The following is a 20000-nucleotide window of genomic DNA, read 5'->3' as shown; positions in this document are numbered from 1 at the left end:
GTTTATCATAGGCTGAGGCAATAGTATACAACGTTTTTTTAGTAAAATAATGAAATTTCAGACCAGGAAGACAGATTCAAACCGGAATAATTGGTGGTTCGTCTATGGGTCAAAATCCATCGACCATTTCAAAATCTTCATAGCTCAGTTATCAATCCAGATTAATCTTTAGTAAATAAATGTATGTAATTCTCTTCTTTATTAAGTTGAATAAAGATGTTCCTTGCATCTAAAAGTCCAATTTTTCACTTCCTAACAAGGTGTGTAAGCTCAAATTCCTTCCGAATAAACTCCATTTTAGGATGGTTATAAAGAAATTTCCCGACCAAATTCGTAAAAAAGATTGTTGAATTCTCATTCTTTCTATCAGGTTTCTTGATTTCTTCCGCCAACTCAAACGAATGAGGGAAAAAGCACGATTTAGGAGTACCTGAAGCGTGGACACCCGCAAGGGCAGCAGCATACGATCTGTCCAAAGCCATCACCAAAATAGGGAGGCGCGGTGATAGGACAGCTAAGTAACAGTGAACGGAAGAGCAAAAGCCGAAATAGGGATCAACGGTACCCCCGTCCAAGTCGAGCAGAGGGCGGAAATATGAAATACGAACTCTCTGCTTCGAGCCTGAGGAAAGGACGAGTCTGCGCCCGATGTCCTTCAAAATGATGAAGGACCGTGAGAGAAACAGACCTTCCAAACAGGGACGAAGGACTGCGGCGAGAACGAAATCGGAAACTGCGACGGCGACGACGGAGGACTGTGGCGAGAACAGAACAAACCTTCCAAACGGCGATGACGGCGAATGACTGCGGGGCAAATGCAGCGAGACAGACCAGAGGAAAGGATCTTCAAGTGTAACGATGCGTTAAGACGCCGTAACAGACGCTAGGGTTCGCCATGAGACAAAACCCTAGCAAAGCCGAGCACGGGAGAAGATGTCATATATTAAATTATTATATATATATATATATATAAACCTAGGCAAATTTATTGAAGAGAAAAGGGTACAGATAGGTTGTATGAGTGGACCCAAATAGGCACCCAACCCATAGGGTACAACACACACAAAAAGAAAAGAAAAGAAACTTAAAACCCAAAAGTAGGTGGTACATATAAGATCAACCAGGTCGACCCACTTTAGTTTTGTCTCTGCCTCTAGTTTTCGGAAAGGAACCAGCTAACAGATTGGTCAGGTGTGTACTATTGCCCGAAGTAACCAGAGTACCATCCATTAGATTTCTTAGCTCAAGCAGATCTCCATTTTTCTTCTTCCTTCTGGACGTGTAGACCTGTCATTCTTCATCCGAAGATTGTTGCTCATTTGGATGAGGTGGTAGTACTGCAGTAGAAAGATTGCCAACAGTTGTGCCCACAAGTGTATGTGAGGTAAGAGTTGTCGCATCTACCCTAATACTTCCTGGAGATGAGGAGCTGCAAGGTTCTTCTGATTATCAGTCTGTGTAGGTAGGGGTCCTTCATTATTATTTTCAATAGGGTTTGAAAGTGTAGGTTGCTCAGCAGGGCCATCCAGCTTCTCACCGATCGCAGAAACAGTATTTCCAGGGGGAGGGTTGAAAGGGGCAATATAATCAGACACCAAATCATGTCCTGTTGTAGTTTTCTCTCCATATGGAACAGATATATCTTTAGATACATCCTTATTCACTTGATCTTTATATTTTAAATTAGGATGAAGCTTATGGCATTTATCAAGGGTATGCCCAAACATCTTACAATGAGAACAATAAGGTCTATGCTCCATGTCGATTTGTTGACAATATTCATTATGTGTTGTGCCCAACTAAACTTCAGTAACATCAGGCAAAGTACTATCTCTTTCCACAAGTATTCTGGCCACAAAAGGTCTGGTAAGGTTGAAAGTGGGTAGATCTAGCTTCATAGGATCCCCAAGTATGGCACCAATAAAGTAAAGAAGCTGATGATGAAAAAAGTGCAGCTTGAGACCAGGTAGACTAAACCAGACCGGTACAATAGGAGGTTCATGATTGGGGTGACCACTTGAGTAGCTTCATCGGTTTGTCAGCAATGTTAAGATATTTTTTTGGAGAAAATCCGAGTGTAATTTTCAGACACGGTTAACAAAATCAAAACATGTCTTCCATCCCTGAGTCCTACTTTCTCTTTCCTGTTAATTTGAGGTCATCAATTTTTTTCCTGATAACTTCCATAGGTAGGTGTCCCCACTGAAATTTCTGACTCAGAGAAAAAGAGTGTTGTTTTCCCGTTTTTCCTGCTTGCATTCTTAATAAAGGGGCGGTCACATGTACCATCACGATTCTCCTTATAACTTGAGGGAAAAACAACCGCCGTGTTCTCTCGTGGTCCTTCGTCGTTTTGAAGGATGTTGGGCGCAGGCTCGTCCTTTCCTCGGGCTCGAAGCAGAGAGTTCGCATTTCGTATTTCTGCCCTCTGCTCAACTTGGACGGGGGTACCGTTGATCCCCCTATCAGCTTTTGCTCTTCCGTTCACTGTAACTTCGTTGTCCTATCGCCGTGCCTCCCTCTTTTGGTGATGGCTTTGGACAGATCATGTGTTGCTGCCCGCAAGGTGTCCACGCTTCAAGTATCAGTGCCTCCTTTGTCGGGACCGAATTGGCTTAGGTTGGCAGATGCGCGATTTGTTGTGCCTTGGTGATGTACGTCTCACGGCTGTGGTTTGTATGTAAATGTTGTTATTTGGTTAGGCGCTTACAATAAATGCAAGAGATGCACCCATATGGGGATTAAAATTAATGTGATCAAAATAGAAAGGAAAAGATCAGGAAAAAAAAAAGGACCAAAGGTAGTATGGTAAGCTGTGAAATAGCATGTGTGGACTAGAATTAGCATAGCTTGTGACACTCAACTACACTCAGTAAAGAAACATTATGAAAGGAAGCGCCGCAAATAAAGCTAATGATGGAGACAAGTTTTTATATACAATTAAAACTTGAATCATAATAATTAAACCTTTAAATTAAATAAAATGAATAAATCATAGAGTTCTTAATCAAATATGACAAATCAGAGTAATGATAAATTTCGTCGGGGTTGTGGTGGTGCATGCCCATTGATAACCTCTCTTTTGTTGATTATTTATTGGTATGAAATAATTTAAAACGAGTTTGTTAATTTCTTGTATGATTGATTAGCTTTTCTAAGGGAAGATTTACATACATACCATTCAATTTCTATTTATTTTATTTACATATCTAACACCTAAATATCTAACACCTAAACTTCAATTTTTACATATTTGCCAAGGTGTATTACACTTTTTAAAAGTTAAATAGTGGTATTTTCTATGTGCTACAAGGATATGAAAGATTTAGGTGATATAAATATAAAAAGTAAAGTTTACGTGTTTGGTATGTAAATACATAGGAATTAAGTGGTATGTATGTAAATACCCTGAAAAAGACAGTAATTGCAATCCATAAATCTGCATTTTTATCAATGCTACCTTGAAAGATTTCTCTCAGTATATTTGCTCTTTTTTTTTTTTTCTGGAATGTTAACATCAATAGATTGATGTATGGTTATCAATCATGATTAATTTGTGATATTTACATACAAACCAACAAATTCCTATGTATTTACATTTCTAACACTTAAAACTTTTGCTTTTTACATTTATACCACCCAAATCTTTCATATCACATAAAAAATACCACCATTTTAACTTTTAAAATTAAAAATTAGGTGTTAGATATGTAATACATATGAATTGAGTGGTGTGTCCTATTAATTTTAGACTCCTTAACCACCTTCAAATTCTTCAAAATAATCATGGATTTCTAAAACATTTTTCCATCTGATTCTTTTCTTTGAACTGCAGGAGAAGGCAGAAAAAGCGGCCAAAGAAGCTGATGCAGCAAAAGCAGCATGGTCCTGCCGTGTTTGCTTCAGTTCTGAAGTTGACACCGCCGTTGTTCCTTGTGGCCACGTCCTCTGCCATAGATGCTGTTCTGAAATTCACCGTTGTCCTTTCTGCCGCCGCTCCATCTCAGAAAAGCTGAAAATTTTCCGCCCATGATGAGAATTTCACCATGATAAATATATATGTATGTATATATATAGATATATATATTTATATACATATGTATATGATATTTTTTATGGTTGATTGAAGATTTAAGGAAAAAGGAGCTGCACATGTAGAGAAATATGAAAGGAAAGGAACAGATTTTACAGAAGAATTCTCAAGGTATGTACATTACACTTAGAAAGATGTAGTTGTAAGAGCTATTTCTGATTTCAGAAATAAAACTGTAAAGACTCCATTTATTATAGTGCATGTTCTTGGATGATGAAGCATGGGTCTTCAAATTTGCAGGCTTATGATGTTAATTATTATGCCAAGCTGCATTTTTTTTCATAATAACTAGATTTAGTGGCTGTTACATTTAATATTTCATATAAAGAATGTGTATAAGATTAGTTTGATGCAAATTTGTATGAGGATGAGTTTGTTAAAGCTCATGTGGGGCATGCGATGTTTTTTTGTGAATGAAATTTGTCGTATACATCGTATTTTTGGAAGATTTGCATATGTAATAATCAATACCTATGTATTTACATATCTAACACCTAAACTCATTTTTTGCTTGGCGGGTCTAGCGTTGGGGTTGAGGTTGAGTTGATGGAAAAGCGACGTTGATAAACTCCTGGCATCTTGTCTGTAATTCATAAAAATACATCGTGGTGCTTCCTTAAAGTTGAGACTTGAGATCAAATGCTCCTGCTCAAGATGTAAGTTGAAGCTGATTTGAAAGGTGTTCACATTTGCCTTCAAAGACAGACACTGCTTAGTGGCTTTGATGGTCTCCAAACTGATCTCTTTATGGGCTTTGAGTTTGAGAGAATTCTTTTGTAAGTTCCCTAGTGTCCATAAGTAGCATGTGTGAGATTGGAACAAGTCTCCCCGAAGGGTGATGATCTCCTCCTCTAGGGAACTTAACAATCATGTGATAGGTGGAAGTGTCGCCTTGAACACACTAACGAGTCGTCTGCCAAAGATGGCATTGTAAGTGGTTAGAGCATCACCCGCTATGAAATTTGCCATAGGAGTTTATTGTTTGTTTGCTTCTTCCCAAGTTTTCAGTAGCGAGTTGACTCCATAGGTCTCTTCTTTCAATGGAGCTTGTTGGATTCTTAGCTGAGTTTGACAGTTCATCTGTGGCTTTTGAGCGCTAACGAATTGAGCTATGAATATTCATTTAAACTTACAAAAGGGGTGATAACATTAACTAACAAGTTATTAAACTAGCACAAAGTTGACTCCTTGAGCCTTGTGAGGAATAAGGTGTTTATTCGTAGCAGATAGCATGTTGATTTGAAAGAGGCTATATGATTTGTAGGAACGATTCTTTCTTTATAAGAGCCCATAGAGAGAATTTTGAACCTTTTGGAGGGTTATGCTTCAATGATTTATCGGGAGAAGACATACTTTGGTAATCTCCTCCTCTATGTTCTTCTTCCTTCATCTTATGAGGAATCAGACGTCTTTTCTCCAAGAATGTACGGTGTGTCATCATATTCTCCCAGTACTTAACTCGTATTCCGAACTTGGGGCTCTCCTTACCCAAACTCAAGGTGGCTCTTTTCAAAGTGGTTGATCTCTCTATTGTTTTTGTTTTTGTTTTTGTACCATTGAGCCTGATGGGCTTGTATGGCTTCTCATATAGTTTTTTATATATGTTTTCGATACCACTTACCCTACTTCTTCTATCCTTATAGTTAACAACTCGGAATATAGCGTCATAAACTTTTTGATACAATCCATCGTTCTTCTCGTTTCTCCTTGAAATAGAGGATCTCTAGACTGGTTTTGATAATGAGATCTACGCTTACCACACCTTTTAGGAGTTGAATCCTTTTGTGACGTTAAATCCCGTATAATTCATGAACTCATATAATTTGAGAGAGATCTTAAATAATGGCCATAAATGTGATTTAGCTTTTTGAGGAGTGCAAAATTGAGTGTGTTAGAAAAATAACCCCTCATGTTTCCTCCTCCCTTCTTATTAATATACTCAGGAGTCTATGTACCCGCGCATAGGTTTAAAAAAATCCAAAAATTAGGTTATAGGCTATGTTGTCATGTCGTTAATAAATAATTTTTTGATTACTAACAGATGAAAAATCTCTTTCCATTGCCTCAGAGAGTTACTTATCAAGTTTGGTGGTAATGTCAGATAATTATCAAGGACTTTGAGAAGAATGTTCAACTCTCATACAGGTACAGAACAAAATTTTGGCCAGTGTTTTCTCTCTGCCGAGGACATCATAAACAAAGAAATACATGAGAGAAATTGTCTGGTAATTACAAGGCCTTGATTCTCAAGTTTGAGCTCAAGTTTGAGCTCGAGCTCATCGCTTGAAAAGCTTGATTCACAAGCTCTACTCGGCTCCTTTACACCCCTAGTAAATACATACGAATTATGTGATATGGATGTAAATTTTCCTTTTAGATATTTATTATTTAGTTTGCACATATGTAAACCATCAAAAAATTCACTTTTTTCATAATTATCATATACAACATATTAAATATAATTACATGTTCTTAATTTCATAATCTAAAAGTGATAAAATAGTTCAAATCAACAATTATGTTACTAATTTTTTTGTGTGCTCATGTTTTTTGATACAATTGTTATTACTCATTAACATGTGGAAAGACAAATAAAAGGGTTCATTATACTTTAGAAGTAGAACACACACCACTAATCATTATCCAAACCCCAAAAGAAAAAAAAAAAAACTCACATAATTACAAAAGCAAGAACTCACCCCAAAAAAAAAAAAACATACAACATAAGAGTCACATTAGAGCGTCCATCTTCTTAATATGGCTTATTCTTTTAACTTTATGCTATGTCATACAAAATAAATTCACAGAGCAGTCTCCCATCACTTCCAAGGTATGTTCATTCCTATGAGCGCTCCTGCTCCACCTGCATTTTCTAAGCATTTGAAATTTTTGCCATTAGATTTATCTTTGTATGAATGATTCTGCTAAAATGTGATGATAGCTTTAAGATAATCCATTCTGAACACTACTGATAACCGGTGGGGCTTAAAAAAACTGACAAAAGGCTTTTTTTTATTATTGTTATTATTTTTTGCTGCATTCTAATAAATTGGATTAGAAAAAACTGTAAGAAAATAGAAAAAGAAGTTATTGCAAACTAGATAGCTACAATCTAGGAGTGCAAACTTGTTGCGGTTACGGTTTAGGTTTGATTGATTCATCGAGTTCCAACTCGAGCTTAATTCTAAAAGTAAGGAACCGGTTTAATAGAATGGATAATTAGTATATAAACAATAAGAAATCCCGTAGTGATAAAATAAAATTATAAACTTTTTAAAAATTTAAAAAGAAAACTTAGATTTTAATATATATATTACATATTTTTAAAATAGCCAATAAGAAGCTAGTTGTTAGGCTTGTTAGCTCATGAGCTGAGAGCTTCGTTAGCTCGCGAGCTTCAACAAGTTAAGCTGGTTTAAATTAGATTCGTTAGCTCATTTAGCTCAGCCCACAGGCTAACAAAGGAGTTGGAGCTGGTTTGGACTTGGCTTATTGAATCATCAAGCACTTTAAAAATGTAAATTAATAAAAAAAAAAAAAAAAAGAGAAAGACACTAAGAATGGATCACCTTCTTTGAGCGAGCAAGCCGAAGAAATTTGTTCCTAACCTTATTGGGTGAGGAGAGATTACTAACTTCCTTCTCTGCCTTCTTTTGTGCTGCATATGGACCATATCCATACCGTCTCAGCTGCTCCCTCACAACCTTGTTGTAAATGAAGGCTGATCCCCTCAGCTGAGGAAGTACCAGCCATGTCACAAACATGAATTTTATCGGGTACCAGATGGGTATCCTTCAAAGCCAATTGAATAATCATAGTGTTAGAAAACATATGATATTTTATTAAGGTACTAGTAATAAATAAAATGTACATCCATACCATTCAATTTCTATATATTTACATATTTAACTCTTAAACTTTAATCTTTACATATGCATGATGTGTATTACACTTTTAAAAATTAAAATGATGGTATTTTTTTATGTGATTTGAAATATTACGGCGGTATAAATACAAAAAGTATATCTTTTGATTGTAGATATGTAAATACATAGGAATTGGATGGTATGTCCGTAAATGCCCCGAGAAATAATACTTGATGGGCAAAAATATATCTTTTCTAACACTCAAAAAGCAATCCCCGAAGCCATTTTCTGTTTTTCATTTTCCAATAAGCAAAAATAGCATTTGCTTGAGAAAGTTGTTTTTAAAAATACTCAAAACATCTTTTAACAATATATTTTCGACATTCCCTAAATCTTTCTACAATGAAAATGAGTTAACTCCCAATCATATTTTCAACAATATATTTGTATGTATTCACCACCCCTACTAGATGCCAAATGTGGACCTTATTCTGTGGTGCATCCTCTTGGTTTGGGTCCCATCATTTTTAATAGCTTTCAGCTATAGGGACTCATTTTGGTGATTTTGGAGATTGTGAGCTAGCTTCAAAGAACTTCATGTTCGCCAAAAAGTCATTATCCCAAACCTCCACTTTTTCAGTACCTTATGTATTAGGCTATTAGAGGTTAAAAGTTTACTTTCCTGATCTAAATATGAATATTGCAGGAACACACCACATAGGTAGTACCCACGGGTATTACCCATAAAAAAAATTTATAAACCTCCCCCCTAGACATGCTAATGTAAGGATGATGCTAGAGTGCCATATAAAATAGGGAAGATTACATGCATAGCACTCAATTCTTATGTATTTACATATCTCACATACAAAGTTTCATTTTTACACACGCAGCACTTTACCTACGCATGAAAAGATGAATTTCACTATTAAAAGATGATAATGAATGCTACTTTTTATATTATATTTGAAACTATAAAAGTTTTGATGTGAAAAAAGAAAATATGAAAGTTTTTGATGCTATGTAAAAGCAATTAGATATGATGGCATGGGGGATACATATCAAATCAAAAAAGGTGACTTATAGATAACCAAATGCTAAGCTAATGCAAAATTTGATAAGAAGCAAGTCATTCAATATGAATTATATTACGAGAGAAATCAAACAAATAATCCAAAAGAACAGAGATTTTTATAATTAAGAGCATACGATGCAATTTAAGACATACATCTACCTTATATTTTCTAAAATTCTAAAGCACTTTCATGTTAAAATTTTAATTTCTTTTTGATTTATTTAATTGTTTGCATTGTCATTATTTCAAATGGGATAGTAAGTTTTCTTAATGTTTATTGAGTTTATCTAGACTCAAATTTAAAATTAAATTTATAAATAATATTCCTGCCAATAAAGCAGGATCAATGTCATTTGGATAATCAATCATTGATAACATTTAAAAAGATTACCTTCCTTCATAAATTGATAAAGTCTAATAGCTTTATTAAGATATTAAATATTATCATTAGGCTCATCAATCTCAAAACTATTAGAATTTTAAGTAGCATGCATATGATTTTTGATCATCTCATGATGACATTGATATAATCATATAGTGAATTAGATGATCAAACATTGCATGTGCACCTAGACTTGTTTGTTGTTTGAAGAAATTACATATATACCACCCAATTATTATGAATTTACATATCTAACACCTAAACTTTGAGCTTTTTATATTTATAGCCCTCAAATCTTTAGTATCACAAAAAATGCCATCATTTTTAACTTTTAAAAAGTGAAATACACCTTTTCATGCCTAGGCGAGGTGGAATGCATGTAAAAATCCACAATTTAGGTGTTCGATATGTAAATACACAGGAAATGAGTGGTATGTATGTAAGTCTTGTTGTTTTAAAATTTACAAGTTCACTTGAGGAAAAACCCAAAATCAATGACATCCAAAAAATACAGAGAGTTTTAGCTGAGCAGTCCATAATGATGCCTACTAAGCTCTTGATGCAAACACAAACAAGCAGTCCAATTTCTCTTAATTAGCTAAATAGTGAGCAAACAAAGAGATTAGAGGCAAAAAGACAAATACCATGCCAGCAAGGGCTCTGCAACCATCTCAAACAAGGTCAGGAAGGAGTAGATGATCCAGTAAGCCAGCCACTGCTCATCATCCACCTTCGATGGACTCTCTATCGCCTCAACCGACGCATACCTGCATCCATCCACCACCATCATAATCCAACCATCAAAAACATTCCAACCAAACGAAATCTTCTTCTTCTATACGAAATCAGAAAGTATAATTAATTAATTCCACTCACAAAGGGTATAATAGCATAACGCAGGGCCTGCGAATTAGGTGCAAAACCGTAAGCGGTCAGTCCAGAGCAAGTATAAATTAGGGCAAAATAAAGAGGACAAATCGGATTACCCTGCAATCGCGTAGAGTTGCGTAAGGATCGTCCATAGTTGCGCCATGATTCGTATATCTTGCTCCTTGATGAAGAACAAAAGGGGCCGGCGAGTGAAAGGTTTTAGCGAGGAAAAGAGAGGGATAAGAAGGATTTGAGAGCATGGAGAGATTTAAAAGGGAGGAAGGTTGAAAGGGGAAGAGGAGCGATGAGGTCAGCCGTGGCAGGTGGCGGATTCGCATTGAAGGGAATGTTGACGATGAAGAGAAGCGATGAGGTCGGCTAGAGGCAGGGGGGGGGGGGGCACAGGTGGCGGCGTCGCACAGAGCCGACTGTCGTTACCGCCGACACTTGTAATGCGCGTGGCTTCTTTTGTAACTTTTTAAAAGTTTGATTTAAGATATTGATGCATGAACATATTCTTAAAAAAAAATAGTAAAAGATAATAGAAAAAGTTTCATTAGTTTAATGATATTTATATCTTTTAGAAAAAATTTTATAAATTCTATCATTAAAACTTAAATTTTCAAAAATGGTAAATATTGCACATACGACGTGAGGAAATATTTGTCCACTGTATGATCGTGTTCGACCATAAAACTCGATTTTTTAATTTCCCGTCTCTAACATCATTTTCCTCCCTTAGAAGCTACCCATGCAAAGCCCGCGGATTGCTTTCATCTCATTGGCTTATTTTGCATACCACGTTGTTTTTTTCTTCTCGTGGTGAAACCATCCTTCCCATGATGTTAAGTTTCATTTAATAAAAAATGGATTTATTTGGAAATGATGGTATAAGAGGATTTATGAAACTAGTTTAAAGGTGACGTGATGTTTAGATAATCAAAGTCAATATCACTGCAATAACATCCAAGAGCACTAATTAAGACATAACACATGATATCACAAGTGGGTTAATCTTCCAAATGCTATTAAATTCCATGAATAATTTAAAGAGATAAAACAAATGCATCAAATATTTATAACTATTTTTTTCACTATGCATTTTGTTTTTTTTTCATTTCATATTGTTGCAACTTTTTTATGTACCATCTTTTCTCTCAAATGTTTAATTTGTTTAGCTTCTATATGCAATGAAATTATTATATCAACAAATTAAATTAATGATGCTTTCTACCACCAACTATTATGGAATAGAAGTTTGGCACGAAGACATCATAAGGACATATTAAATTAGTGATATTTTCATGCGCTAATTCTTATAGAATAGAAGTTATCTATATGTTTTTTCATGCATTGCATATTGTTTCAAGCTCTATGGTGCATATTAACTCATAATACTTCACTCATTTGATAGTTTAAGTAGCTTCACATAATGGGATTTCTAATCTCTAATTATAGATTTAGATATAAATCATCTACATCATTTTCATCAAGCCAGACTTTAGCATCACCAAATAAATAGGGGCTCATAAGCATACAAGGTCTACGAAATAATCAAGTCGACCCATAGAGTCCACACTATGCTTCCAGGGTCTAACCGGGCTATAAGGGCAAAAGGGCGAATCACTATATCCCAAATGGCAGCGGTCTATTCGCAATAGGCCTTAGAAAATGACATCAAGGAAGTCACAAAAGACGACATGGCTCAAAAGGGCTCAGGAAAAGGAGAGGTGGAGTAATCATAATATTGTAGAGATAGTCAGATCGAGATATCATAGATTCATCATCTCAAGCTACTAAGACCTTAAGTCTACATGGTCGTGAAGGTAGTCGATCCAACACAACCAGAGACTCCTTATCAACAATCTGTGAATTTCATCATCCAAGGGAATCTCATTAGTCCTAAGGTTAAAAGAAGAAAACTCTAAGTCCTTTGACCTATCAAGGTAGAGCTCACAGAGGTGAAACTTGCACTCGCCAAATAAATGGCGAACATGCCACCGGAAGGAAGAGAAAAGAAAGGTCCAGTTATAAAGCTGAAAACACACTCAACAAAGGACTTGCTTCTTGTCTAGGCCGAGGAGGCATCTGACACCCTAATCACACTAAATAAACCACCTAAGTAGAAATTTATGTTGGGTCAGGCAGGTTATAGAAACACGGGGGCTTCTCCTTAGGACATGCAAGTGTGATGCAGTTATATACCACAATCTTAAATGTAGAAGCCCTATTAATATGAATGGGGTGAAGGCTATGTCATGCAAATTATTTTAAAATTGGCCTGAAAACAATGCATAAAAGTAAAGTGCAGGTTTGAAATTTTTAAAATACTTTAATTCTAAAATTTTGATTAATCGTAATCTTTTATTAAGACAATTGGGGGAAAAATGTAAATTATAAAGATGACCTAATTGTTGATTTAAACATTTGGGATTTAAAATAGGATTAAAATTTTATAGGAGTTCATTACAAAAGTGATAAATATTCAATTTATAGTAAAATCAACTTATAGAATAGTAAAGAGATATATATTTATGATTTTCAAAAATTAAAAATATGTCCTTCCTTACTTTTAGACCCATAACATAGTTAAACATTGAAATTTTTGGAATCTAATCTCAAATGATTAGAAAAGTTAATGATAATGTTATGGTCTATAAAAAGCCTAAATTATAGAGCAAAGTTCTCAAATCAAGTACAATCAAATAACGACAAAAAAACAAACACACTACACAAGGAAAGTAAAGCAAGCCAAAACAAAATTAATAACAAGTCAGGTGCCTCTAGGTGGGCAATATATCCCAAAAAAGTAAAAGAATTGTTTGACACTACATACACATACATAGTCCTAAAGGCTATACGTTAAGGGGTTGTTTGATTTGCTGAAAATGAAGTACAATATAATAAGTTTGAAAAGTATTGTTATTACAATGTATTTGAAATACTTAATAGTTATTTTGTTCACTATAAAATAACTACATGACTTTATATTTTTTTGTTCGGTTTGAAGTAGATTAAAAATAAGGTAATAATTTATTTGGGAGGCGAGTGGTAGGCGGAGGACGACGATGGGCGGCAGTGACCCGAAATGGGTGTGTCGTGGAGGCAGTGACTCAAAAGGGTGGGTGTGTTGTGGAGGCAACGACCCTAAAGATGGGTGTGTCGTGGGGGCAGTGGCCCGAAGAGTTGATATGTCATGGAGGCAGCGGCCCGAAGGATGAGTGCCTTGTTGAGTCAGTAACCCAAAAAGGTGGGTGTATCGTAGGGGTAGCGGCCCGTAGAATGGGTGTGTCATGAATACATTGATATGAAAGGTTGAGTGTGTATGGTATGTAGTGACTCGAAAGTGGGCATGCCATAGAGGCAGCGACCCTAGAATGGGTGTGTCATGTAAACAGTGACCCGCGGGATGGGTGCATTATGGAGGCTATGACCTGAATGATGGGTTTGTCGTAAAGGAAGTGACCCAAAGGGGTGGGTGTGTCATAGAGGCAGTGACTCGGAGAGTGGGTGTGTCGTGGAGGCAGTGACTCGGAGAGTGAGTGTGTCGTGGAGGTAGTGACCCGGAGGGTGGGTGTTTCGTGGAGGCAATGAAATAGTAATTCGGAGAGTAGATGTATCTTGAAGGCAGTGACCCAAGGGAGACCTATGACACTTCGATGCAATGTCGTAAGAAAAGAAGGTTAAGTATTTTTTATTGGGGAGAATTACAAAACGAGTAAGCTTGATGTGCAAGTCATCCGATCACATGATGTGAATGTGTGAGATAAGTGCATGAGAACACAAATCCAAATGCACACAACTTCAAGCATGCAATTCAAACATGCAACATACCATGCAAGCAAATAATGTGAAAGCGCACAAGTGTAAGTGTGAACCACTCGTGACATGGTGCTAAGTGACATAAGGATGCCACAAAGTAGATAAATGTGCCACTAGGAGGCACAAATACTTGTCATGAGCATAGGGCATGTGCTTAAAGGTGCATGAAAAGAGTGCAAGTAATGAATGTGTTGATGCAAGGTCATGCAATCAATACTAATACACATGTAAAACACACACTATGCAAGTGGTTGGTTGTTCGACCCGCGGGGTCGACCGGGGCGGACAACCTGGGGTAATGTAACCAATTTTACCTTGAAACCAATTTTACCACATTATTATGTATTAGAATTTTTGTAGAAAAGTTAATTATATTGTTAGGGTCCTTAAAGAGACTGAATTATAGCGCAAAGTTCCCATACCAATTACAATCAAATAACCACAAAAAAGCAAACACACTGCACAAGTAAAGCATGCCAAAACAAAATAATAACAGACGGGTGTCTCTGGGTCATCAATATATCCCAAAAAAGCAAAAAGACCTGGGGTAATGTAACCAATTTTACCACGTTATGTATTAGGATTTTTGTACAAAAGTTAATTATACTATTAGGGTCCTTAAAGAGCCTATATTATAGCGCAAAGTTCCGAGACCAACTACAATCAGATAACAACGAAAAAGCAAACTCATTGCATAAGGAAAGTAAAGCATGCCAAAACAAAATAATAACAGATCGGGTGTCTCTGGGTTGGCAATATATCCAAAAAAGCAAAAAGACGGTCAGATACCGTATACACATAACTAAATGCTACACATATTGTTTGATTTGCTGAAAAGTAAGAACAATGTAAAATGTTTTCAGAGTATTGTTATTACAGTCTATTTAAAATACTTAATCCACTGCCATGACCTTCTACGACCGCCGCCGCACCACCCTCTTCCTCAAAAACGATATCCCAAACTCCATTCTTTCCGGCGGCTACATTCTCCTCGCCATCTTCTCAATCTTCACGGTTCCATTCATATTCCCCCAACTCAAACAACACCACATGCTCGTCGCTTATCTCATCGCCCCTCTCCTCGCCTTCTGCAACGCCTATGGCTGCGGTTTAACCGACTGGTCCCTCGCCTCCAGTTACGGAAAAACCTCAATTTTCATCTTCGGCGTATGAGTGGGAGAAGAATACGGCGGAGTTCTCGCCGGTCTCGCGGCCTGCGGAATCATGATGAGTGTTGTCTCCACGGCTTCGGATCTAATGCAGGAGTTCAAAACAGGGCATCTAACTCTAGCTTCTCCTCGATCCGTGTTTATCAGTCAAGCAATCGGCACGGCCATGGGGTGCGTAATAGCTCCGGCGATCTTCTGGTTATTCTACAAGGCCTTTCCTTTAGGCGCAGATGGGGCAGAGTACCCTGCGCCCTACGCCAAAGTATATCGGGGCATAGCTTTACTGGGAGTAAATGGGATATCTGCTCTTAAGAACTGTATAAGCTTCTGCTTCGCATACTTTATCTTCTCAGTGACCATTAATGAAGTGAAGGAGATGGCGAGATATAAAAAGTGGTGGTTTTGGGTGTATGTGCCGAGCGCAATGGGGATGGCGGTGCCGTTCTATTTGGGGTCGTATATTACGATTGATATGTGTGTGGGGAGTGTTATATAATGTTGATTTGGGAGAGAAGGGATAAGAGGAGACGGGAGATGTATGCAGCGGCGGCGGCGGCCGCGGCGGCGGGGATGATATGTGGAGATGGGGTTTGGTCGTCGCCGGCGTCGATGATGGCGGTGGGGAAGATTAATCCGCCAATGTGTATGATGTTTTTGTCTAGAGGTGATAATTTTAAGTTGGAGGCTTTGATCACTAGCCAAGCAAGTGGCCATTTTCTTAGAAATTCTCATCACGATAGCAAACAATACAACAACAACAAAAAATCACTAATAAAACAAGCTAATTTAACACAATTATTAACAAAATTCGAGCAGATATTCATCAAAGTAATCAAGAACTGCTTATTTCAAGTGAGCTTGGCCAAGGACAATGTCCATCAACCAACATATATAGATTAAAGAACTGGGGGATTTACATAAATATAAAACAATTCTGATGTATAGTTATATATCTGACATCTAAGTATTCACAATCATATCAAGATATATGAAAAAAAAGATATAAATTTTATTATATTTGTAATATGTTGTTAAATATTAAAAGGTTAAGTGTTAGATATCTAACACATACGAATTGGGTGATATGTATGTAAATCCCCCCAAAATACTATTATTTAAACCAGCAAAAATACATAAATATTTTCTGATACAAATCAAACCCTGATGTAAACATAATGGAAAATAATCCTACAAAAAAGGTGGAAAAAAGCATTAGTGACCGTTGCACTTGAGATGCCTATAAAACTCCATAGATAGTGAACCGCCTTAGTAAGTACTAACCATTAGTGACCGTGAACTTTCGGCGACAAGCAAACTGGGTCAAACTCGAGTCTCCTGCTTCTTAATCATGGAAAGATGTTTCCTCCCGTTAACATGCAACTCATATACGGCTTTACTGTTGCAAGCAATGTCACAAAGATTGCAAATCATTATGGATTCTTCAGCATCACCTCCTTGAACAACCTTTTCCCTCTCGACCTGCACACCCTCTTTACCTGAAGGTTTTTTCTTCAGTGATTCCAGATTTGCAGTTTCATTATGGCCAGCAGAAGCTGCAGATGGCTTTGGGGTGGTTTTTTCCTGCAAATTTTGCAGATTTGCCTTGTGTTTTTTGCCCATTTTGTGAGTGTATAGGGTTTGTTGGCCGTTGCAGTCTATCTTACAGACTTCACATGTAAAGGTTTGAAATGCTGACTTCTTGGCGTAGCTTGTTTTTTTTATATGGGCCATAACTTTTGGTGCCATGGTCGGATAACTTGTTCCGAGGGCCTGATCGAGTAAACCAAACAGACGAAGAATAATTATAACGATACAAATTATAATAAAGACAGTATGAATAATATACAAATTATAGCTTATGTGCATATTGCATGCTGGAGAACAATGTATATGAACATATTAAATCATTATATAAGTGAGGTTGTGGATTTTCAATAAGAACAATTATGAAAAGGAAAATTTAGAAAGATATTTTTATGAATTTAAAAAACCGGTGAAAGCACACTCAATCAAACATAATGTGAATTTAGAGAGATATTATCATGCATTGTGCATTATGCATTATGCATTATGTGGCAAATCTAAATTAAACTTAAAAATAAAGAAAAAAAATCAACAGATTTTATTTAAATTTTTTAGGATTTTTACATAACAACCAACCACAAAAATATTGAATATAACATTTTAACCAACCAAATTTTAAATATAAGTTTAACAACTTTTTTTATTACAGTCACCTCTTTTACCCACTAGTGAAGGCTTTGAGTGAGTTTTGGATGACTAAAATGTTATATTTAAAGCTTTCAGTGGTTAAAATGCTATATTTAAAATTTAGGTGGTTAAAATGTTATATTCAATATAATTTTAAAACCCCTAAAATTTTATCAGGCACTAGTTATCTAAATGTTGTTGAGAAATAATAGTAAATCATTTATAAAAATGGATCATTGTAAAGAATATATTCTAAAAAATAGGGGGCATTTACATACATAGCACGCAATTCTTATGTATTTACATATGTCACATCTAAACTTTCATATTTACACGCATAGCATTCAAATCCTTAATACCACAACAAAAATAACACTATTGCCACTTTTTAAACTTGAAGCACACCTTTTCATGCATAGGTTTAGAACAACAAGTGCTGTGTAGATAAATATGAAAGTTGAGTGAGATGTGTAAATACATGAAAAATTGTATACTACATATGTAAATTTCCCCCAAAAAAGCATACACTTAAAAGTAATAAGAAGCTTGAAGATTACCTTAAGAGCATGTTTTTCTCCTGAAAGGTGAGCGGCAAAAACTTTAGCACTGTTGCAAACTACATTGCAAACTGTACAAACTCTTACTGCATCAGCTGATACACCCCCTTCAATAACTTTCTGCTTCTTTTCCTCCAAATCCAAAATATTTGAATGGATCTTAAACTTTATTTTCTGATTAAAAAATGAATCAGATGGAAATTACACTTGTGAAGCTAGGAAATTAGAAGCCTTGCCAATATGAAACACAAACCAAGGACACAAGATTACTTCTGATAGAATATCACAACGCTAAAGAACCAATATTTATGCATTATACCCCGAAGCACTAGTTAAATCACAAGCACTAGCTCTGTAAGAATATTGCAAAAGTAATACAAAGAGAGTTGACTAGAGTTTGCTGTCTAAATGAAACTTATGCAATGCCATACGGGTCCCAGAAATCTTGAATTATTTCAAAATATTAATAACGAGTCATATCAAATAAGAGAAAACATTCAATCCATTGCCCGGGGAAAACATGGATTTGCTCTCACAAAAGAAACCAAGCTTATGAGCCTTGTTAGGTTTGTGATTCAGAATTACATAATGACGCAGTGTAATGCACGCTATTTGTTTTAGCCTTTGTGGTTCACAGGCAGGCGATGTGCAAGTTCAATGCACTGCTTTGCTTCACTACACGCTTTAAAATGCGAGTTTAACAAAAGTGTCTCAAACTTTCAGGTTGTTCCACTAATGAGCGTGTACCTCTACAAGTACGTGGCAAAGTCAGCAAGACTCTTAGCATAGTAATTTCAGGTAAAACTAAAAAGTGTCTCTGCTCAATCTATATGCCAACTTCATGCTTATCCTACAGTACTAAAAGAAAAAGGAGTATTAAATATGGGTATCCTACGACTGCTTTGAGGTACCATCAACCCTAATGAGGGGTACAATTATCAAAATATAGCAAGAGTTTATTTTTAAAGCCAGACTCTCAAACATAAAAGACAATCGCTTAAACCAAATTTTCCAAAGTGATGGTTGAAACTACTACAAATTATAATTGGAGTGAACCTTTAATAAAATGTTCTCTTAAACTCCCCAAAAAATACACTATAGTTCTCTTCTTCTTTTCTCAATGATGAGCACAAAAAAAGTAAAATCCTGTTTGGATGGAATTTCATTTAAATCTAGCCCATTTTATTGAAAAATATATATAATTCAATTCAACAACTAGATGTTCCTTGCTCAGGCAGCCACTCCTTTTTTTTTTATCAAAACCAAAAATCTCAAGGGAATGCCACACGCTACTTAGCTAGGTAACTAGTCCAGGTGCAATGGAGCTATTATTACAATTATGGTCCAAGCCCAGATGTTCACCAATGACCAAGTGTATAAATTTTGAACAATAAGAAGCAATCAAAAAAGCATAAAGCCATCTGCTAGCTAAAACCAACTTAAAATTAACCTCTTTAGCAGGCTCGAACTCTAGGCATGTGAGATGTCTTTGGACGACACAAATCATGGTAGCTCATAAGAATTCTTCAATTACATTGGATCAACTATAATAATTGACCAAGTAGTTTGGGGGCTACGACCATGTGATATGACAAAATCATAAAATTTTGATCAAGTTTGTTGCCATTTGCTCCAGAATCTGGATAGAGTCAATAGTAGTATACTCCTTGCATAAAAAAATTTTAAGTCGTCGCAAGAGGGCAAAATCAATAGGTCGAATCTTATCTAAAATATATCATCTACATTCTAAGAAGCAACCCAAAATTACTCAAATATTCAACAAAATATGCTAGGAATTGTAAGAGCCCACATCTTAGATCAAACCTATAATTTTCAGATCCCATATCTTTGATGTTAAGATTTTCAGTTGCTTGCTGTCTGAATTTTGCTCACCTTAGCATTGCATATTTCACCATCATGTACGCATTTCTAAGTAGCTAAAGGGAAAGAACCCA

General features: G+C 36.1%; 3 protein-coding genes and 1 pseudogene across 9 annotated transcripts in view; 2 read left to right on the top strand and 2 right to left on the bottom strand.

Annotated features, from left to right (window-relative positions):
* Positions 1 to 4481, top strand: part of LOC110025404 (sacsin) — a 153968-nt gene extending 149487 nt beyond the window's left edge. The window contains exon 13 of the mRNA XM_020725860.1: positions 3836 to 4481. Coding sequence (XP_020581519.1) covers positions 3836 to 4033 — 198 coding nt within the window. The 3' untranslated portion in view covers positions 4034 to 4481. The remainder of the gene's footprint in view (positions 1 to 3835) is intronic.
* Positions 4482 to 6671: 2190 nt separating this feature from the next.
* LOC110025439 (HVA22-like protein e) lies at positions 6672 to 10685 on the bottom strand. Of its 4 annotated transcripts, none has more exons than XM_020725910.1 (5): positions 10403 to 10685; positions 10293 to 10319; positions 10061 to 10183; positions 7663 to 7885; positions 6672 to 6965 (listed from the first exon to the last, which is right to left on the bottom strand). In XM_020725910.1, exons 1-5 carry the CDS (start codon positions 10447 to 10449, stop codon positions 6936 to 6938), a joined length of 450 nt encoding a protein of 149 aa, XP_020581569.1. In that variant the 5' UTR covers positions 10450 to 10685; the 3' UTR covers positions 6672 to 6935. The 4 variants fall into 4 exon arrangements, with proteins under 4 accessions (XP_020581569.1, XP_020581570.1, XP_020581571.1 ...); XM_020725911.1 differs by having other exon boundaries at positions 6672 to 6956; XM_020725912.1 differs by having other exon boundaries at positions 7702 to 7885.
* A 4164-nt stretch (positions 10686 to 14849) lies between these two features.
* LOC110025318 lies at positions 14850 to 16177 on the top strand (annotated as a pseudogene).
* Positions 16178 to 16362: 185 nt separating this feature from the next.
* The window catches only part of LOC110025342 (zinc finger protein 346-like), a 9873-nt gene continuing 6235 nt past the window's right edge, over positions 16363 to 20000 (bottom strand). For 3 of the 4 annotated variants that reach the window (XM_020725772.1, XM_020725775.1, XM_020725776.1), the window contains exons 5-6: positions 18046 to 18219; positions 16363 to 17047 (exon numbers count right to left, since the gene is read on the bottom strand). In XM_020725772.1, the coding sequence (XP_020581431.1) occupies positions 16598 to 17047; positions 18046 to 18219 (624 nt within the window). In that variant the 3' untranslated portion in view covers positions 16363 to 16597. The remainder of the gene's footprint in view (positions 17048 to 18045; positions 18220 to 20000) is intronic. The other variant, XM_020725774.1, reaches the window with a different exon arrangement.

The sequence above is a fragment of the Phalaenopsis equestris genome, unplaced genomic scaffold (assembly GCF_001263595.1).
Source record: "Phalaenopsis equestris unplaced genomic scaffold, ASM126359v1 Scaffold000297, whole genome shotgun sequence".
NCBI lineage: Eukaryota > Viridiplantae > Streptophyta > Magnoliopsida > Asparagales > Orchidaceae > Phalaenopsis > Phalaenopsis equestris.
Note: the sequence above shows the minus strand (reverse complement) of the source record. Positions and strands in the feature narration are given on the sequence as shown.

Coding starts and splice junctions, on each gene's coding strand:
- LOC110025439 (XM_020725910.1), bottom strand. CDS start 10,449: ATGGCGCAACTATGGACGATCCTTACGCAACTCTACGCGATTGCAGG. Junction 10,184..10,292: donor GTTATGCTATTATACCCTTT/GTGAGTGGAATT, acceptor GGATGGATGCAG/GTATGCGTCGGTTGAGGCGA. Junction 7,886..10,060: donor GCAGAGCCCTTGCTGGCATG/GTATTTGTCTTT, acceptor TTGGCTTTGAAG/GATACCCATCTGGTACCCGA.